At 43.8% G+C, this 18,708-nt stretch overlaps 1 protein-coding gene across 2 annotated transcripts; it reads left to right on the plus strand.

The window, feature by feature from the left end:
* Window positions 1-96: 96 nt before the first annotated feature.
* Window positions 97-7,263, plus strand: LOC111064964 (solute carrier family 46 member 3). 2 transcript variants are annotated; one of them, XM_022352879.2, is made up of 5 exons: window positions 97-380; window positions 4,924-5,348; window positions 5,424-5,825; window positions 5,894-6,634; window positions 6,725-7,263. In XM_022352879.2, exons 2-5 carry the CDS (start codon window positions 4,942-4,944, stop codon window positions 7,014-7,016), a joined length of 1,842 nt encoding a protein of 613 aa, XP_022208571.2. In that variant the 5' UTR covers window positions 97-380; window positions 4,924-4,941; the 3' UTR covers window positions 7,017-7,263. The 2 variants fall into 2 exon arrangements, with proteins under 2 accessions (XP_022208571.2, XP_022208572.2); XM_022352880.2 differs by having other exon boundaries at window positions 128-150.
* Window positions 7,264-18,708: the final 11,445 nt, after the last annotated feature.

The following is an 18,708-nucleotide window of genomic DNA, read 5'->3' on the forward strand; positions in this document are numbered from 1 at the left end:
CCAGCAGCGGCAGCAGCAGCAGCAGCAGCAGCACGTATTTTACCGTGCTATGGGCTGTGGGCTGTGTGGCGGCACTCATCAAATCCAATGCGAGTGCGGGCATTTGTAGTCGCTGAGTTCAGCTCAACGCCGCTGGTTTAGACACTCCCCGTAAGCTCAAAATACGCTCCAGCCAGAGGCTGGAACTAAAAAACTGCAAATAGATATCGGCCACCGCCTCCCCACACACCCCCCCCACCAGCAAACACACAGGCAGCAGCAGAGCAGCCATGCTTAACTAGACGTAAAAAAAAAAACCAAAGAAGTACACAAAAATAGTTCATCAAGGGAGAGCCGATTGCAGGATATTCCCAGAGACAACAAAAAAGAGAGAGTCACAGGTAAAACTAAACGAGGATTAATCCCCATTAAAAGTGCAGAGTATCAACAGTGTCTGTGTGTGTGTGTGTGACTGTGTGTGTTTGTGTGTTTCTGTGTGTGTGTGTGTGGTCTCTCTTTCTTTTTTTTGTTTGTCTACTAATTTTATTAACGACATGTAAATTAAATGAAATTCGCGCGAATCGCCGCTTATGGGTCTCCGGTCCCGGTCCCCGGTTCCACACACTCTCTCTTTCTCTCTCTCTCTCTCTCTCTCTTTCCCGCTCGACCGCTTTCGCTGTTTACTCGTTTATGTGTGTAGATTTTTGTGGGATACAAAAATTACGAAATTCCAAGCCATTTGTCAAGCCAAATTAATTATAATTATTTAAATCAATTTAGTTTACGCTTTTGATTCTTTTTTTTTTTTTGTTTTTTTTTTTGACTGTTGTTTTGACTTGAAGATTTCTCAGTCACACATTTTATTATTTGTTTTGTTTTGTTTTGTTTTGCTGCTGCCGGAACGGAAGATCGTGTGTGTGTGGTGTGTTCAACTATTTTTAGCAGTTAATTTTACCATTGAATTGTGCATAAATAAATCCCCCAAAAAAAGAGAGAGAGCGAAAAGTTACGCCAGGCTAATTGTATTTAATTATTCTCAATTTAGTCAGGGACTAAGGCAGAACTTGTGCCTCGGTGTCACACACAGAACAGACGACGGACTCCCCCCCCCACCCGCCTATCACGGCTATGCCACACGTGTAAATATGTATTAGGTGTGTGTGTGTGTGTGCACAATGTATTTGTATTTTAGACATGCAATTAATAACGTAACTGGGCAATTTGGAGCGCCATCGTTTGTTCGATTCGTTTTTGTGTGTGAAAAGTTTTGTAGCGCGCCCGCCCGCAGCCGGAAATGAAGCGCTTCGAAAAATTGTCCCTAACAAAGCAAAACAAAACAAAACAAAACCAAAAAAAAAAAAAAACACAACCAAAACCAAAATGAGTTAATTAAATAATATTGCAAAAATTGTCACTCGAGTGGCTAAATAAATTTGTTGTAATTGCGTGGGAGAGAGACAGAGAGAGAGAGCTTTGCAATTGTTTTTTGACATGAAATATGCCTAAATGACTTCTGCTGCTGCTGCTGCTGCAGCTGCTGCCAAATCCGATAAAAAAAAATTGATTGTAAAAATGCTTCCTGGAGTTAAATGTACTCTCGCACCCGCACTCGTACTATCCATAAAACTATAGCCATATTCAGCGGTAAAGTTAGTTAATATGCCAAACACACACACACACACACACACACATAGAAGAGACACCGACAATCCAAGCACCGATCACCGAATCGGGGGAAGGGCGCCTGAACGACCTCAATAGCTCTTCTTCCCCATACCTCATGCCCATACCCATACTGTGCATTGTTTGCTGTACGTTTTTGAGTGTTGTGTAGGTTGGTTGGAGCGGGTGGGGTTCAACGCACGTCTGCCGCATGTTCGTGTGGCATTGACGGCCGTGCCGTGCCGTTCGTTCTGCATTCAGCTTCAAAATGCAAACAGAATCGCGAGACAAGCTCAAGATCTGCGCTATCCAAGCGATCCACGCGCACAGATCTCAATGTCAAGAGTATCAAGTACCGTACCGTACCCTCCCCCCCACACACACAACTCTCAAGAATAATGATTCATTCAGTGTTGAAATTGAGTCTGCCACAAGTTGCCACTTCAGATTGTGCATAAACGATAATGATGCCACAAACTAAGAGGCACGTCATCGATGCTGCCCTGAAATGGGAGTCGAGTCGTAGCTTTGAATACTTCAGGGATTCTTTGGAGTTGCAAATAAAATATTTTAGATGGGTTGGCAATTCACTTGGGATTTTTCTTTGCTACAAAAGAGTATCGGCGATACTTTCTGCAATTTATGCTTACAGATTTATAATCATAAAATGCATATAGATTTGTTTAAAAATATTTAAACTGGAAAAAGTTCGATTGAAAGCATTTAAGGCCCAGCATTGAAATTATAATTGGTTGCTTCTTCAATTAAATCTAAGAAATAAAAGTACAAATAGAATTATGTATCATTAAGGTAGAAGCAGGAATACATTTCTTTAAATATAAATACGAATGTGCCTACAAATGGCAGTGCATTTCTTGAAAGTAAACTCTGAGAATAAACCAAAATTGATTGGGCTTTAGCAGCCGTTTATTAATGTGCTAAATTGTATATTAAATAAGAATATTACTCAGCAAATACCATTCTAATAGTAGGTATTCCATAATATACCCCATTGCTAAATTTAAAAGCAATTACTAGCAAATCCCTTTGGCACTTTTATTCAGCAATTTTTGCACTGCCCGTTTTTGTTGTTGTTATTATTATTGTCTTGATTCTAAAAAGCTTTTTATTTAGTTTGAAACTCTGGTGTCTTAAATGTTTATTTTTGAGCCAGCAGCAATTAAAGGCAATTGAAGCCAAAGGCAAAAGCAAAAGCAAACGAGATTTGCCAGTTGTGGTGACCTGCACAATGCCCTGAGATAATGAACCATATATCCATCTGCCATACATATGTATGTACGAGTCGAAATACAGTGACGCCACAGTCAAGAGATCTTTGAATGTTGATTGTACTTGTACTGCCGCTGTACTGTCGCTCTTTGGCAGGTACTACTGTAGATCAAATTACCAAATACAAAGACTGCGTCATCGCTAGACGGAAGTTGAAGATTAAAACGCTCAGTGATGCACTTTATGGGTCGCTAGACCCCCTCACTCTCTCTCTATATGTATATAGGGGTGCATGTGTGTGTGTGTGTGGTGTGTCAAGGTCAATTAGCTTTTGACTAAGTTTTGGGTAATTTTCAGAGTACGAGTACTTGCTGATTAAATTAAAGCCATTGCCAATGGGACTTACATTTTGCACAGACAAACAGAGAGGGAGAGCCGCCATAAAAATTGTTGCTACTAAATGCAGATGGAGGAGAAGTCTCTTAATGATAGGAAATTGTATACAAAACATTCGAAGAACTATGCTGTGGGATAGAGAATATTATTAGGGACCACAACCAGTGGGTAGGCTATGGGTTCTGGCAGACAAAAAACTGGGGAAAAATCAGCTTAATGGGTGGCAAATATGTGCTGAATGTTTCCAGTTCTGGTATGCAACATAAAAATACCTAAAATAATGAAAATACCCTCTTATCTAGTGCACTTTTAAAGCCCAAAGTGGCGTCTGCTTGGCCAAGCCAATGACTGCAATCTGTGCCCAATTTGAGTGGCAGAAGCAAAAGTATTTCTAGATCTAAAAATTCCATTCCAGAGAGAGTAATTTGCACAGAAAGTATTTGCCTTAAGTTAAAATAACAATTCTAGCAATTACAGTGCCAAATTATCTTTAAAACTCAGCAAACAAACAAAATGAGCCCTAATAAAGGGTTAATGCGCTGTTTAAACGTGATTGACTGATTGACTGATTGGTAATGGGTTTTTGTACAGCAAAAAACGGAGGAGGGGAAAGCCAAAGCTGCCTGCCGCAACAATTGTGTAAACACTTTCGTCGAATGCACTTGAAAAAACAATTAAATGCGATATCAAAAAAAAAAAAATTGGGAATGTAAAAAAATGGAATTTCCAAAGTCGCCGAAGCAGCCCAAAGAACTCAGCGGGTAACGAGAGTTATCTCTGCGAGAGACAGAGAGAGAGAGAGAGAGTGGGAGTTTCACTAATTACATTTCAAAATTCGATTATCAAGATACACACGAGACACAGCGGCAGCAGCGGCTGCCTGATCAGTAGTTTTCCACTACATATCGTACAATTGATATTCAGTAATGACGATGGAGCGGCAACAGGCATCATTAGCGTGTGTCAAAGCGGATGCTGCGAGCAGAACGGAGTGGGAAAACCCCACACCACCCCACACGGGGTGCTGCGAGGAGTGATAACGAGTAACAGAGAGAGAGAGAGTGAGAGAGTGAGAGAGTGGGAGACCTGCGATAACAAACGATACCCATGCGTGCGTGTACCCAAGAACTCAGAGGTCGCATTTTGATTGTTGCCGAACGCCGAACGCACGAGGGGGGAGTGGCGAGGGGGCGGCAACAACAAACAGTAACCGAATAAAAGGTGAATGAAAACGAAATGATGATACAGTAAGAGTACTGTACTGGTAGTATTCATCACGACAAAACGATCCAATCAAAGGCACACACACACACACACACACACACACACACAAAAGCCATGCAAAACTTTGGTGAGTGTCGCCTGCCACGCATACCCTGGAAAAGTGGCAAAAAGCAAGCAAAATTCTTAACAAAATTAAATAATTTATTGCCTAAAAAAAGTCAATGTTAATTCGATTGAAATAATTAATAATAATTTAAAACACGAGGCAACTGTAGCGTATTAATGGATTATGTTGCTTATGTTTAGCTGGTTAGCATAATTCGTATTATTTTCAATTTATTCTTAGACATTGAAAGGTTATTCTATTCTATTTGGAGACGCAAACAAAGATATAATAACAATATGCCTGCTCTGCCATTTGTGTGCCCTTAGAGATCATCAACCAGCAGCATGTCGCCCAAAGACGGTAGCCTGGACGATGCCAAATATACTGTCAGTGATTCGCCACCATCCTCGCCAGCGGCTGCAGCCCAACCCACACAGCCCACACAGCCGGAACAGGCCTCAGCCGCCGCCGCGTGCCCCGTGAAGATGACACCAAAAGCGACTGCAACTGGGACTGGGACTGGGACGACTGGGACCACGGCAGATGTGAAGCGAACATGGCGCGAAAAGTTTCGCCTGATATCGAATAATATCACCGTGGAGCCCATACTGGCGGCATACATTATGCCCAGCGTGCTGTCCAATTTGGCCACACAGAATCTCAATCTGGAGAAGGCATGTCGCGTGAATATGGCCTACGGGGATGTGGTGTGCGATGCTCTAACACGCCGCCAAACGGCCAATTATACCATGTAAGAATGGGCTAGAAGGGATGAGTTTTGCCCCTATAGACAGGCATTTAATGCGCCATTTATATCTGCTTTCAGGGAAGAGGAAACGGTGCAGCAGATGGTGGCTAGAATGGCCGCCTGGAAGACAGTGATCCAATCGCTATTCCCCTGCCTGTTGATCCTGTTTTGGGGCTCGTGGAGTGATCGTCATCGACGTCGCAAGCCCTGCATGCTCATACCAGTGGTGGGTGAATTTCTGGGCGTTGTCGGTCTGATGCTGTGCGTTTACTTTGAGGATACACCCATGGAGGTGGCCGCCCTCACGGAGGCCATCTTTCCATCCCTGAGTGGGGGCTGGTTCACCATGCTGATGGGCGTTTTCAGTTACATTGCGGACATCACCACCGAGGAGGAGCGCACTCTAAGGATTGGCATACTCAACGTTTGCTTCTCTGTGGGTGTGCCCATTGGCATGGCCTTCAGTGGGGTGCTACTCAAGTGAGTGGTGGTGACCAGCCCACCATACAATTGGCATTTTTAATTAATTCATTTATATTTTGTGGCAGGCAAATCGGTTTCTATGGCGTCTTCTCCATCTCGGCCTTCTTCTATGTGGTGGCCTTTGTCTATGGCTTCTTCTTTCTGGAGGAGCCGACGGCCCGGCCCGAGAAGAGTCCCACGCAAAAGAGCCTGCTGGCCGATTTCTTTGACAAGGAGCATGTGGTGCAGACGTTCCGTGTGGCGTTCAAGAAGGGCGAGAATCAGCGACGCAAACGCGTCATTCTGCTGATGATCGTTGTGATGGTGATCATTGGTCCGCTGCATGGCGAGATGGCTGTGACGTATCTGTTCACCAGATTCCGCTTCAACTGGTCGGAGGTGGAGTTCAGCTTCTTCTCCACCTATGCCATGTTCACGGGCCTCATCGGTGTCATCTTCTGCGTGGGCATTCTCTCGCACAAGCTGGGCATTGACGATGCCCTCGTGGGCGTTCTGTCCAGCACCTCGAAGATCCTGTCCGGCTTTGTCTATGCCTTTGCCACGGTGCCGTGGCACATGTATCTGGGCGGACTGGTGGAGATCTTCAATGGCACCGCCTTCATTGCCATGCGCTCGATAGCCACCAAGCTGGTCTCCAAGGACGAACTGGGCAAGGTTAACTCGCTGTTTGGTGTCGCCGAGGCCCTAATGCCCATGGTATTTGCACCGATGTACACGACACTGTACGCGGCCACACTGAGGGTGCTGCCGGGCGCCTTCTTTCTGCTTGGCGGTGGCCTAACCATGTTCTCCGTTGTCATCTTTCTGTAAGTGCCCACCATCATCCGATCCAGCCAGTTAACCCTGATCTGATCAATTTTATTCTCCCTTTTTTGTCGCCCCATCCATACGTCCAGTTGGATGTACCGCTTCCAGGTGCAGCAACGTCGCCAGCTGGCGCGCACCGATGCGGAACGGGCATCGATCAAGGATCCCAATGGCAACATCAACACCATTGAGGCTCTGGCCCTGGCCAGCGAGGCCAAGGGTCAAATGAATGGCATCATTTCCAATGTGATACACGAATCCCTCGAAACATCCGCTCCAGCTTCAGTTCCAGCTTCAGTTCCAGTTCCATCGCCGCCTATTCTGGGCATTGAGAATCAGGCCTATGTGCCTGAGGAGCAGGGCAAGGCCAAGGAGGCCTAGGGCTACGATTGGTTGGGTATTTGTCTGTGTAACATATGCGTATTATCCTTTTGTTTGTCCTATTGTACATATACATATTCTGCTGTGGGAATGCATACAGGGAGATCAATCGATTGGAGTTACGTTTCCAGAGTTTCTAGTGCATCTTTTTCGATCAAAGCTCCCACGAAGACAATTTCCATACGCTGCTGGCTCTGCTGTTCTCTCCTGCATGCCCCCCCCCCCCCCCGCTCTAACCGTACTTTATTATTATTATTATTATTTTTTGTAAATTATTTTTAAGCTTTTTGAAGTATTTGCATATTTTTGTGTTCACTGTAATTATAATTTTCCACTTTGCTATTATGACTATATGCATATACATATACATATACATACATATATATACATATACATACATATACATATATATATTTACAATTTTTTTTTCTGTTTAGCTCTAAGGACCGTGTAGAAGTATTGAATAAATTTAACAATGTCCCCAATAAAAAAAAAAAATAGCCAACACCAAAGGAAACAGCCGAAACACCGAAGGCAGGAAGGACAGGAAGGGCAGGAAGGGCAGGAAGGGCTTGAAAGGGGTATGGGGGTGTATGTATAACCAGAGGGCGTGACCCGGACATGGATGCCGTGAATTTCGACTATTATTGAACACCGTAATCAGTGTAGCCTGGCAAACAATTACACACACAAATGAACCCGCTCTGGAGTGGACTCTGGAGTGGAGTGTGTAGATGGTGCGGTCAATGGAGTCCGGTCCGAGTCCTGGCTCCAGGCCTATCTATCGCTCTCTTCCTGCACGGACACACACACACACACACACAGGCACTGACAAAGGATAACCCTGTCGCCATGGACAATGGAAAATGGAGTACCCCTGGCACAAGCGGGCCACTGAACAATTGGTTTGCTCATGTCGCTGATAATTGTCGTTTCGGTTGCACAAAACGGATGCATTCTGTTGTCGTTATTGTTGTTCTTTTTGGTGGCTGCCACATGGACAGAGAGAGACAGAGATAGAGAGAGAGTGTATCCACTCTCTGATAAGTTCGGTGGCATCCTATGTGGTTCAGGCTAATGTGCGGCAGGCAGGCATTCGCAGGCAGACTTGTAAAGGCTAAAACACACACACACCTAATGGATGTCGAAGTGTTGCGGATTATATCGGGTTTATATCTACTACTTTTATTACTTCCCCTGCACAGTTTTCAGCCATTTGCAAATGGAAAGAGCATCTCTCTGTTCGTTGCATTACCGCAGCCCCACTTCATTTGCCATTTTCTTGTTGTTGCCTTTTTGCCTTTTTTCGTTGACCGCATGTGGCACGTATTGCACTTGACAGCCAAGTGCTGGGCGGTAGGCGTGGCAATGTGCAACGTTTAACTGCGACTGGCATCAGCATTTAGCATCATCATCATCATCATCGTGGCGGCGGTGGCAGCGGCGGTGGAGGTTTCCATTCCTGCCACGCTTGCCTTTAATTACTTTTTTGCGATATCGACTGCGCGCCCACCTGAGGGACACGCCCTGCCCCAGGCCCTGCCGAACCGAAAAGCAAATAAAACAACAAGAAAGAGAAGGTATTGCAACGCGGCGCCCACTCGATCGCCAAAGCCAATTCCTTTGGCAGCACTCGCAGACAGTCAGGTTCCGTCCATCCCCCGTCCCCCCTGCCGACCAGACCCCAGCAGCCTGCTGGCAACATGTGGCAAGAGAAACTCACCATTCAGCTGCCTTGGCAACATGCTGCAATGCGAATAAACCCGTTTGGCCTGGGCTCAAATTGGTTTAGGAATAAAAAAAATATAAGATTGACATTGGGATGCTACACATGATTTGTCATTGAATTAAAGACGATCCTACGGAATATTGCTGGGGCCCCACACCCACACATCCCATCCCACGACTCAATCAAATGGATGATTTCATGATGCAGTTATATATTATTATATGTATAAGGTGGTCCCGTCGGCTGCCGAATCGTTCGGTTTTTGGTCCTTTAACGTTCAATGCGTGCTCGCTTGTTGAACAGAAAGGTTGCGTGCGGCCAAATTTTTTTCGGAAGCCATAAGCCTTGTGCACAACAAAAATGATGTATTGTAGTTTTTGCCGCAAGCCAGTGCAAGGTGTAGCAGGAGCAGGAGGGACAAAATGCAACATTATTGATTGCAGCAGCCTCTAGAGCAGAGGCCGACAAAATCTCGGGCAGCGCAATCGGCACACGTACAGCGTACAAGCTGCGTGTAGATCGGCTCGGCTGCCGCAGCGGCAGAGAACTAACTTTGGCTGTTGCTCGCCTGTTTTATTCCTCCAATCTTTCGATTGGAACAAGAGGGGCTCATGGGCCGAAGTGGAAGTGCAAAAAGTGAAGGAGAATGGATTGAATTGGGATGATGTATATATGATCAAGGATATATTTGATCATTGGGTTTAATGAATACTTTGGTTTTGGCTTCGGGAACAGCTAACCATGTGGTCCAATGAAATCAACCAGTGGTCTGCGCAATCACAGCAGCCACTGTTGAGGTCACTCCAGGAACAAGGAAAGATGGAACAGTTACAGTATTCGCCAGCGGTGCCGTCACCAGCGAAGACGACAACAGCGATGACGACAGCCGCGAAGACGAAATGGCCAAACATCTATCTAATATTAACCGCTATCAATTTTTGTGCTACTTGTGCAAGAAGCGAGGAAACCTCACCAACGAGCATAAGAAGGGGGTAAAGATGACCAATGGAGAGGGAGGGAAAGAAAAACTCGCAAAGAAGCATGACCCAGTCTGAACAGCCTATTGGAGAGAGAAGCGACAGCGCTAGAATTTACTGTCTAAGGGAACCGACTCTCCGACATAATATATTTTATAATTGAATTTAAACTCAAATAATTTTGCATAAACTGTTTACGGATACAAACACGCATACATACAAATAAATATGTGTTGCCGCTCACTCGCACTGACATTAAGGTCAGTGATGCCCAATTTAGCTTCTTTCAGCATATTCTGCCATTTGTAGCATATAAGTAGTAGCTTTGGCACTTTTAGCTTCTTTCAGGCTAAATCTGATAATAATAATAATAATTATAATCTTCTAATTATATTCAGGATGTTTTTTTGCTTTGCATCTTTTGTTTATCGCTGCATAAAAAATAGATATGCAATTAAATTGCATTGTTTTTATAAATGTTGAATGATCAGGAATAAATAACGCCCCCGTGGACAGAGGGCGCATAATTGTAATTTTACCTCTTGTTTATTCGTCTTTGACTGCTCGTGAAGTCGCTCAGTCGCTCCAACAACAAGAAGGGCTTGGCGAGGCCGTTACTTTTCGGGCACATGTCGGCCCAAGGAAAAAAAAGAAAAAAAACTATGTTGCTGGGGCAATTCTACGGAATGCTTTGGGAGGGATTTCCACGAAGCATCACTGCATATTTTTCTGTTTTTGTATTGTCGTTGACAATACATTTTAAAGTTCCCTAATGGTTGGATCCATGTGTACAAATCTGCCACAACATGTGGCAAGAGAAATTCACCATTGTGGCGCAGCCTTGCAACATGCTGCGGGGGTCAACTTTGAAGGCATCATTGAAATTTGATAGCCTGCCTTTCTTGACTTGTTCATGTCGTTCATTTTTTACCCATAAATAATTGGAGTTAACAATAGGAGCGAAACGAATTCGTATTCGAATCAGGGGGGGGAATCAGTGGAGTGGACCTTTTGGGGCAGAGTGTGTGGGGAGGGGAAAACATGGGGGCAAGGGCTGACATGGTGGCTAGTGGCTGTGGCTCAATAAATCAACAATGAAATGCATTTAATCTGGCTTAAACACGCATTTTCTTGACAATTTCACAGTTAACCGTTCGCTGGCCCATGTTCCAGAGCGAGTTTTTGAGGGGTAAAATTAATGGTGCCCTATGCCGATGGTTTGTATTACCACCACCGGTTCCCTTGGATATGAGCATGAGTCCACTTTCGAGACGCCTGATTACTCAGACCCGAGACCCTGCCGTCAAATCAAAGGCTTATCCTCGCAATCCAATGAAAGCGATGTAAATCCATTTAAAATCGAGACACTCAACACTGAAATGCCAGCGCCAATGCAGAAAAGGTTCTATAAATTTAGCAGCACAGCAGCTATTCCAGTTATTCATAGTAAAGGTATTACAAATGGGTTTGAGCTGTTCTCTCCGCGACGAGTGGAAAGTATTAGCCTGCGTTCTGTTTTGGATAAAATATGGCCAAAAAACTAGTACCCAAAACAGAAACACACACAAAACGAAAGGCTAACAATGGCTACCTGAATTTTATTAAAAAAAGTTTGGAGGGACCCATGGAAAAGTCAATAAGTTCAGCTGTGCAGCAGCAGTTCCAGAAGCGAACACTTCCTTGTGCTTCATCAAGCGATGCCGAAGACAGGGCTTTTAATGGGTTGTTTATCATTGAAGGAATGGAGGGACCATCAGCGGCTGAAAAATGGTTTGATGTAATTGCTTAAAGATTATACGAAACCTAACAAAACCATAAAATCCATAAAGTCCTAGTTTTACAAATAAATAAATAAAAAAAAAACTTTTACTGGTCAATTATATTATTTATATTTTCTGAGCCGCTTTGACAACACTTTGCAAACGGAACAAAGCAGCATAATTTTGCCCTTAAACTACCGCCGGGTACAGTTTTTCTGGCGGAGTCGCAGGCTCCACGAAAATCGGTTGCTGTGCACGTGTACGTACTTGCAGGTTCTGTGCGTACTTCTCTTCCCCAAGAGATGATTATACATGATCCATTTGCCCCATTCGAGTCACAAGTTTAGCAGCACAGCAGACGGGCATTCAGCTGTGGAGCAATCTCAGTATTTCAAAAGAGCCAAATTCCAGCAGGCAACAACAGCGCCAAGAGGCACCCCTGGGCTAGGAGGAACAACCAGCCCAAGCTCAACCTGAACAAGAATTCAAATTAAAATTCTTTTAGTATATTCTTTAAAATTATATTATTATTTATCACTCAAGACTATTTAAATGTTAAATAAAAATTGTATTTATTAAGAAATAGTAAGTCAAAATAAATGGAGGAGAACTTGTCTCCATGACGCCCAAACGGGAAGTGAGGCCTGCCGCTGAAACACAGTCGCACGTCGACTGCCTTTCGCTTTTCATTCTGTTGGCAGGCCTGTTGCTAGGCATCAGATCTAGGGATGGGCGTCGGGCCTTGGGATGAGAATGCACTAGAGATGGGCAATTTTTCGATACGACCCAACAGGGCACAAAAACTAAAATTTGCACACGCACGGTAAATAGTTTTCCGAGCACAGTCCAACACGCCAGATAATATTAAACAATATAAAGCTTAGGGTCATAGTTTAAGTATTGAACAAATTATCGGTTATGGATTTTTTTTTTTTTGCTTGTTTAGTAAATCTGAGTAAAAAACACGCTCTGATTGGAAAATGAAATCTGTTCTTGCGCGAATAAATTCTCGTCGTGTTTTTTTCGTGCCAATACCGTACTGAACGAACACGCACGCCCATGGACAAAATTAAATTTTTCAACATGCGGGCGACCGTCGCGACACAACGAGAGCACGGTCCATGCCCACGATACAAAAGTTAGAAGAGCAAAGCTATAGTGACGCGTATGACGTATGTATATAATGTACGACCGAACACCTGGTTTGAAATCAGCGAACATTTCGGCGTAGCAACTGAAAATAAATTTCTTCATTCTGGCTATAATAATAATCAAAACTGATCCAGATTCGGCAATCTTGTAGACATGAACATTCTTTATGATTCTGCGTTTTCGGGTTTCTCGTATTCTTTAAATTGTGGATACCGCAGATTTTCGCCCCTTTTTGTGAGGCGGAGCGAAGGTTTGAAATACACATGTAGCAGCGTCACATAACAGAAGTCTGGATATAAAATTTGGTTGCTCTAGCTCTTATAGTCTCTGAGATGGATGGACCGACGGACATGGCTTATCGACTCGGCGATTGATGCTGGTCAAGAATATACATATTTATGTATATAGTTTATGGGAGGCGTTACACACATCTACTTGACCATACAACTAATATATCCCCAATACAGGGTATTATTTTGTAATTTTCCCTTAACTGGCAACCTTAAACACAATAAGTGTGAGCGAGATGCATATATGCGCTCTGTTGTTGGCAAGCGACATTTTTGACGCATATATGAGCAAAATGAGTACAAAATGGCGGCATTCTTTGCGCCATCTTGTTTTTCTGTATCGTGGTCTATGCGTACTTTTAATGGTGTGTTTCTTGCTCGAAAATCGCTGGTAAAACTCTCAAATTTAGATCCGTTAAGCAGAGATAGTCCCAATATAAAAAAAAGAAAAATAAAATCACCAAATGCCAACGTTAAATATCTGCAACTATCGAACAGGGCTATCGATGTGCAATCTCTCATCTCTAGGAACAGCTGTTTTTTTTTTTTTTTTGAAAATTTCAACCATTATTAAATTTTGTTCCAGAGATGCGCAAATTTGTTGGCATGGATGAGTAAATGATTGGGAAATATAAAATAATCTGTGATTAAATTCAATAATACGATTTTGGAAGGTAGGAATGGACAGAAATTAAGTGCTGGTGGCAGAATGCAGAGCTGCTGGGATTTTTAGGGTGAGTATAAATTGTTACATGTACAAATATGATGAATATGTATATTAATAAAGCCACTGGGCTACCGATAGCCATTGATTCTGGCTTCTTTAAGGCTAGAAATCTGTTGATTCGAGCCAAATATGACATGGAAAAGTAAAAAATATCCCCACGAGTAAAAATAAAGCCCCATGAGCTGAAGAAAGCCCCCAAAAGAGCCTCAAGGAATTTGCTCTTTGGACAGGAAGAAGTCAAGCGATTTGACCGTTAAATTCCCGCAAAAGGGACTTAATAGAAGTGGGAGGAGGCTAAGTGGGCCAACAGACAGACAGGCAGACAGACAGATAAACAGACAAACAGACTGAGAAACAGAGAGACAGAGACACACATGTCAGTAAGCCTATTTTGTCTCTTGACCTCATTCCCCGGTCTGGGCTTTCGCTTTTTTGCCATTTTCGTTTTTCCTTTTTGCTTTTGCTTTCTGCTTTGTGTTTCAGTTGCTTTTGCTCTGTTTCCGCTACCGTTTCCGCCACCAGCCTTCGCCTTTTGGGCTTCAACTTCAACTCTGGGAGTCCAGACTCCGCCTCCGTCCCCGTTTCCGTCTGCGTCTCTGAGTCCCACTTTTGCCAGCAGAAGTTGGATGGCGGCAAATGCTAAGTAGTTTCGCTTTTAGTGCAAAACACTTGCCACCTTCCATGGTGGCCCCTGACCGGCGAGGAGTTGTTGCCCCACTTCTGCCACACACACTTCACATTTGTTTGACTTTGATATTTGCCACACTCAACGAAGACGATGGCGATGGCGACGGCGGCGGCGGGGCATGCCTCTCGCTCTTTTTGCACTGTGCTGGCAATTTCCCCCTCAAGGGCGGGACTTATTGCTCCATCCACATACCAAATCGCCATGTTGCCTGCCATAATCAATGAAATTGTTGTGGCCCTTTGACCGGGGATCAGGTCCATCATTGATTGCTTCGCGGAAATTAGGGGGGACCTGCGGGTGGTCCTCAAAGGAATGTTCTACGCACCGCACCGCTTGGCTTGGAATGCAGAGTCCATCCCGTTCCCGTTCTTCGGCTTTGTTTGCAGTTGCAGTGCGCTGGCAATTAAGTCAAACAATTGCAGCAGGAAGTCATTGTCTACTCCAGCGACTCCTTCACGCTTCCCTTCCTGCTACACCAGCAGCAGCAGCGGCAGCGGCAGCTCTCCTCACTTGTCAAGTCAATTGGTTTGCCACGAAGAACATTAAGGTGGGAAACCACCTCCATCCACCAGCAGACTGAGCAAACTGAGCAGACTCCCTCCCTTCGATTCAGACTGGGGCTTAAGTAAATATTTGGCCTACGTGCCCATTACGTGATTTCCCGATAGTCGTTGTCTCCCATCGATGACGATGCCGCCAGCGACGACGACGACGGCGATGAGCATAGGCTGAGGATGATGATGAGGCTGATGCACTTGAGATATGACCATACAACGCCTGGGTCTCTCTCTCTCTCTCTCTGTCTGCCTGCCTGCCTGGCACTTGAGCAGAGCGTAGAGGAACGATGCAGGCCCCGCGGCAAAAGTGGAGGAACGTTGCAGTTGCAGTTGCAAAGGAATGAAAAGATATGCCTCAATGCCGAACCGAAATGGGAACTGGGAAATGCGAGTTTCGATTCGAAATCCTATGTTGAAATTTCCCTCGTGTTTTTTTTTTTTTTTCTTGGTTCATTTGATTTGGTAATCCCACCAGCAATTGGTTTTGGATTGGATCGATGGGAACGGCATCGTACATGGGAAAGCCATAAAAAGAAAGCAGCAGCAGGGGAGAGTTGTAGAATCGTAGAGAATAACCATATCTTCCAGATTGCCGAAACTCGATCAGATCGGCTCATTATTATGAAAATACCAAATTGCAGTGGCATACTCAATCTCCCTCTCTCTCTCTCACACACAGTTTTCCTCGTGCAGTGTGCACTCTCTGGCGGAGGAGATCGAGGAGAGAACGACGTTTTGGTGTGAGAGCAAAGCCACACAGATTTAGCAAAATTAAAAACAATAGCGAAAAAATGGAAGCAATGAGTGCCCGGTATAAAAGTAGAGTCGCTGCTTTTGCAGCAGCTCACAACGTTGCCGTTTTTTAATTAAAAATTAGTTAAATTTTCAAGTATTCATGCAAAATATAAATAAATACCAGGCTAAGGCATACATTTATCTATTACGATTAAGTTCTTAAAGAGCTGACAAATATTTCAATTAAGCCACTTATTTTTATGACCATCATTTAGCATTTAAATCTTCTATTTTAAGGCACTTAAGACCCATCTTAAAAAGAGTTTCTTCTTGTATATAAGTATGTACATTTTGCAGGATTGTTTGATGGACATGCCTGATTGGATACAAATAAGGATACAACACACAGCTTTGGCTTCTTCAACAAACAACAGAAGCGGCAAGGAGGCGGAACCCCACAACAAAATACACAATGTATTCTGCCTTCCTTCCTTCCCTCGTTCAATTCCATTAGGACTTCCATTGACTCTCTGCCCGCTTCTCTCTTGCCTCCTTCTCTTGTATTGTAATTTTCTAATTTGTTGATTTAATATTTCCTGCAAATGAAAAATGCCTATTTAATATCCTGTCAGGAGCAGAGCGAACCAACGAACGAATGAAAACTGCACAAAGTATATTTACATATGTATATACATACATATGTATATGTACATACGTGTATTTTTTGGGGAAAACCACACAGCAATGTACAGTGAAGACGTTCCTTAGAGGACAGTTTTCCTGAGAGCAAAATCAGGTCAGTGTGGTGGAAGCTTCTGAGCTTGTAGCGTTCTTTAAGTACTGTTTTCACTGTATACCACATCTGCAAGCCAAGTTTTTGCGTTCATTAACTGAATGTGGGAGAAAGATAAAGAGCGAGAGCGAGAGAGAGAGAGAGAGAGAGTGAGAAGCAAACAGCCACAGAGTCAAGAGCTACAGCAATGAGGATATGTTTCGTGTCTGTCTGTCCATTGCCATGTCCTTCCGTTCCAAAACCTGCACCGCCCCGCCCCGCGCCACCCCGCTACCTCTCTGCTCCTCCTCATATACATACATATAGGGGAAACAGTATGCTTCGTTAAAAATGATGTACAAATCAAATGCCAGAAGCAATTTCCCCCGCACACAAAAACAAGACCAGAACCAAAAATTCTGACCAGAAACAATGCGGCGCTGGCCCCCCAAGATATGTGATGGGTGGGGAAGGGGGGGGCCCCCCGAAGTAGTATACGGGGCATGCCAGCCAACTCCTACAAAAGTCAGAGATTATTTTCGTGCGTCTGCATTGCATGCCGAAAGCTTTGCGAATGAGCAAAAATAAATAAATCATTTAAATGAAACAAATTACACACACACACACAGACACACACGCACACACACATGAGAGGCAGTGGTCCAGTCCGAGACCAGGACTGGGACCGGGACTCGACTCCAGTCACCCATAAGGCTCATTAGAAATACATAGAAGCCGCAAGAACAACTCCCCCGGAACTCTGAACCCCACAAAAAACCATTGGGGCGAGTGCGGAAAATAACAAATATTCTGGCAAACATTTTGCAAAGCAGTAAAGCGAGATATTTTTCCGGAAAATGAATTGAAAATTTAACACAAATGCAAATAAATAAATACATGCGAGAAACAGTGGGTGGAAACCAGAAGGGGGGGACTCTGTGGTCTACATCGGTGGTATGTCTGTGTATGACCGAAAAACTATATGGCATGGATACACGGCATAAATAACTTTGCTCCAGCGGAGTAGTTGAAAGAGTGGGGGGGAAAACTCTGATTGCGTTTGTTACGATGAAAAGGTGACGCATGGGGGCAGATGCTTCAACTTGTGACGTCAAAGGTTGTTGCTAAGACACACTGTGGAGAGAGCGGGAGAGCGACAAATTGTATTTGCAGTAGAATATTTTAGAACCTTCTTTATCATGGATTATTATATATATAGATATAACCTTAAAATAACCTTTGGAAATTCTTCCCAAATATATTTTTTTATTTGAAAATATTTTCAAAAATCATTGGGAAAACAGTGCGTCACCCTACGACGATGCATCCTGGCTTTATGTTGCCTCAGAACCTCAGAGAGACCGAAAAGAGAGTGAAGTGAAAATAGTTTGATTTGTGTGTTGGTTGGTCATTTGCCTGGCCTGTCTGCCATTTTATGATTTTGGAATTTGTTTAAGAAGAGCCGGTGCCCAATGCCTGCAAGCTCCTGGATGTATGCATGTGTTTGTGTGTGTGTGTGTGTCATAATTATTCTTAGCAATTTATGGCATTGGATTGCAGCTCCAGAAAGCGTTGATAAGCTTGATTTAAGTGAAAATGTTTCCAAAATGGCTTTGAAACGCATTTAATGAATTTTCAAAGAATTTCAATTCATTTCGATGAGGAATGTTCCCATTTTAAAGGCTAAATCATTCCAGGACAAGAGGAAAAACATTGTTGGTAAGAGCCTATTAGAGTGAAAGTATTTCTCTTTTTTTGGAAACATCTTTTGAATCCATCAACGCGCAGTTTTTGGAGTACGCCTTCAATGCCACAGAGGCCCCATCATAATGATCATAATGATCATGGCCATTTAGCGGCACTCGACCAAGTGGCCCCGGCGTCATAATTACACCTTTCTGCTCCACTGAACGCCACGAACCCCGGAGCCATCCCATCCTCCAACGGAGGAGACAATCGCTGACAATAGTCGGATCTGGAACTGGAGCTCCAGCTCCAGCTCTGGAGTGCAGTGGAATGGAGTGCTGTGCTGTGCTGTGCTCTGGGGGCTGATTTCACTCGAAAAGAAAAAAAGAAATCGCCTGCCACTTTCCTAGGAGCTGCGGGATGTACGCAAATAAAATTAAAATTCCATTACGGACAGCACGAAATATTGTATAAAAAATGCGGACCCAAATCAAAATAAAAATCCCAAAACACAAAAGCAAATTAGTTGTTGCGACTTGCAGATACCCTCTCAGTAAAAGATAATTCTTGCCATAGAAATAATTTCGATATGATAAAGTCATCGAATATTAATCAATTT

Source organism: Drosophila obscura, unplaced genomic scaffold (assembly GCF_018151105.1).
Source record: "Drosophila obscura isolate BZ-5 IFL unplaced genomic scaffold, ASM1815110v1 contig_73, whole genome shotgun sequence".
NCBI lineage: Eukaryota > Metazoa > Arthropoda > Insecta > Diptera > Drosophilidae > Drosophila > Drosophila obscura.